The sequence below is a fragment of the Leishmania panamensis genome, assembly GCF_000755165.1.
Source record: "Leishmania panamensis strain MHOM/PA/94/PSC-1 chromosome 33 sequence".
NCBI classification, from domain to species: domain Eukaryota; phylum Euglenozoa; class Kinetoplastea; order Trypanosomatida; family Trypanosomatidae; genus Leishmania; species Leishmania panamensis.
Genome location: NC_025880.1, coordinates 521944 through 523865, shown reverse-complemented (window position 1 = coordinate 523865; position 1922 = coordinate 521944). Strand labels below are relative to the sequence as shown.

General features: G+C 56.0%; 1 protein-coding gene across 1 annotated transcript; it reads right to left on the bottom strand.

The window, feature by feature from the left end:
- Positions 1-376: 376 nt before the first annotated feature.
- On the bottom strand, positions 377-1255 carry LPMP_331470 (hypothetical protein; the record flags this gene model as incomplete). Its single annotated transcript, XM_010703937.1, has 1 exon — positions 377-1255. One exon carries the CDS (start codon positions 1253-1255, stop codon positions 377-379), a length of 879 nt encoding a protein of 292 aa, XP_010702239.1.
- Positions 1256-1922: the final 667 nt, after the last annotated feature.

The window sequence follows — 1922 nt, the reverse complement described above, 5'->3', positions numbered from 1 at the left end:
AGACACGCTTTTATGTGCAGGCCAGCGCTGAGGGGGCGGGGTGGAGCGGGGCGGAGAAGAGAGAGAGAGCTGCACTATCACTGTACACACACACATATACAAAACATATGTAAACATTAAAAGTAGGAGAAGGCAACGGTTTCTCCTCCTCCCCTACTACACACTTTCCTCTCCTGACCAGAGCGCAAGGGTGAGCAGCACGCGCGTGCAGCACGGAAGCATGAGACCAGATAAGCAAACGACACTGCTGCGCCAGGTACTTCACTTGCAGCTACTGCTTCTTACCAGCGGTGCTCGCAAGGACAGAGAAGAAGCCAAATGACGAAACACATGTGCTCGCGCCACTGTTTACTTAGGTCATCATCGTTGCCGTTGCTCACAGCGAGCGAAACGCCTCGTAGGCAGGTACCTGCGCGTAGTGAAACTCCACGTCACGCTCCAGTGGCGCCTCAATGTGCAGGGGCTTAATGCCTCGCTTTTCCCACTCCGCAGCACGGAAGGCTTCATCGGCATCGTACTTAGCGCGCAGCTCAGGGTCGTTATGCAGGTCTATGATGAGGTGTTGACGAGCAAGTGCCTTGCGGTGCAGCGCGACGTAAGCCTCCCATCCCTCGCCCTCCACACCGGTGAGCGGCGCAGCCTCCCGCAACACGCCGTGCTGTTCCTCCAGCCGTGCCTCATGCTTTGCTGTCAAATCCTCGATCTTGTGGGTGTCGACGTACGGGAAGTCATCACCTCCCTCGCCGAATTCCAGCCAGTCTGTCGGGCGGCGCAGTGGCGGGTACTCGGCTTGCTGACTGCGCAGCTGTGGTACATCAAGTCCAAAGCCTGGCTCGTACCCCACTAAGGGAGGGGTGAGGGACGGGCGGCGGTAGTGGCCTGGTGGTTGCTCTGAATTGAGCAGCACTGCCTCCTCCAGCGCTTCCTTCAGGCCTAACTTTTGCATCTCTTCAAGCGCTTCGGACATGCGCGCTATGAGGCGCGAAAGGCGCTTGTCAAACTTTGCTTCCGATACAGCGGAGTAGCGGTCGTAGGCGCCAGAGATGCTGCGCTCCTGGTCGACGTCCTGCTGTCTCTTCCGCGCATCATTCACGTGATTTTTCTCGTGAATGTACTCCATAGCAGCTTGCGCCCATTTTTCCTCGCTCCCCACCTTGCCGGCACTTGCCATGTACCCCGCGGCGCTCTGCTTCTTCTGGCAGAGCACAGTCGAACGCACCGCCGCCGCCAAACAGGACCGGGACACTGTCCACATGATGGCGGCGGACAGACGCTGCAGCGCTCTGCGAAATAAACAAAAAGGGAGGGGCCTAGAAGTATCGGTAGTGTGACCTGCAGAGGTGTGAGGGGGAGGTGCCTGAGATGCACAGAAGTCCGCTTCGACGAGTATGCCACAAGGTGTAAGCTAGCCTAGACAGGGCACGCTCTTCACCAGAAAAAAAACACGGCTTGACACTTGTATGCCTGATTTCACGACGCGCATTGCCTATCGTCGATCGTTGCCTGAGAGGAGATGAAACGAGAGTGAACGCCAAACACACGCGAAGACGAAACAACCAGAAGGCAATACAAACCACCACTGAAAATTCACAGAATTTAACGTGAACCAGTAGGGAAGCGAGCGGGCCACAGGTAGCAATAGTGGGGTGCATGAAAGTGTGCATAAATATATGTCAGCCAAAGCGATAGAGATAAGCGAGAACACGATGCGTAAAGGCAGAGAATGCAGAGAGAAAGAAGTCGAGGTTTAGGTAACCGCAGTGTGTGTGTGTGTGTGGGGGGGAGGAGGGAGGGGCTGTGTGCATGTGTAACGAATTGTGTGAGACTGTGAACCTTTTCACCTTTGAGGCACAGCGAAAGGAGGATACACCCACCCACCCACACACACGCGCTGGCCTGCACACAAGTATCTCACTTCTCCA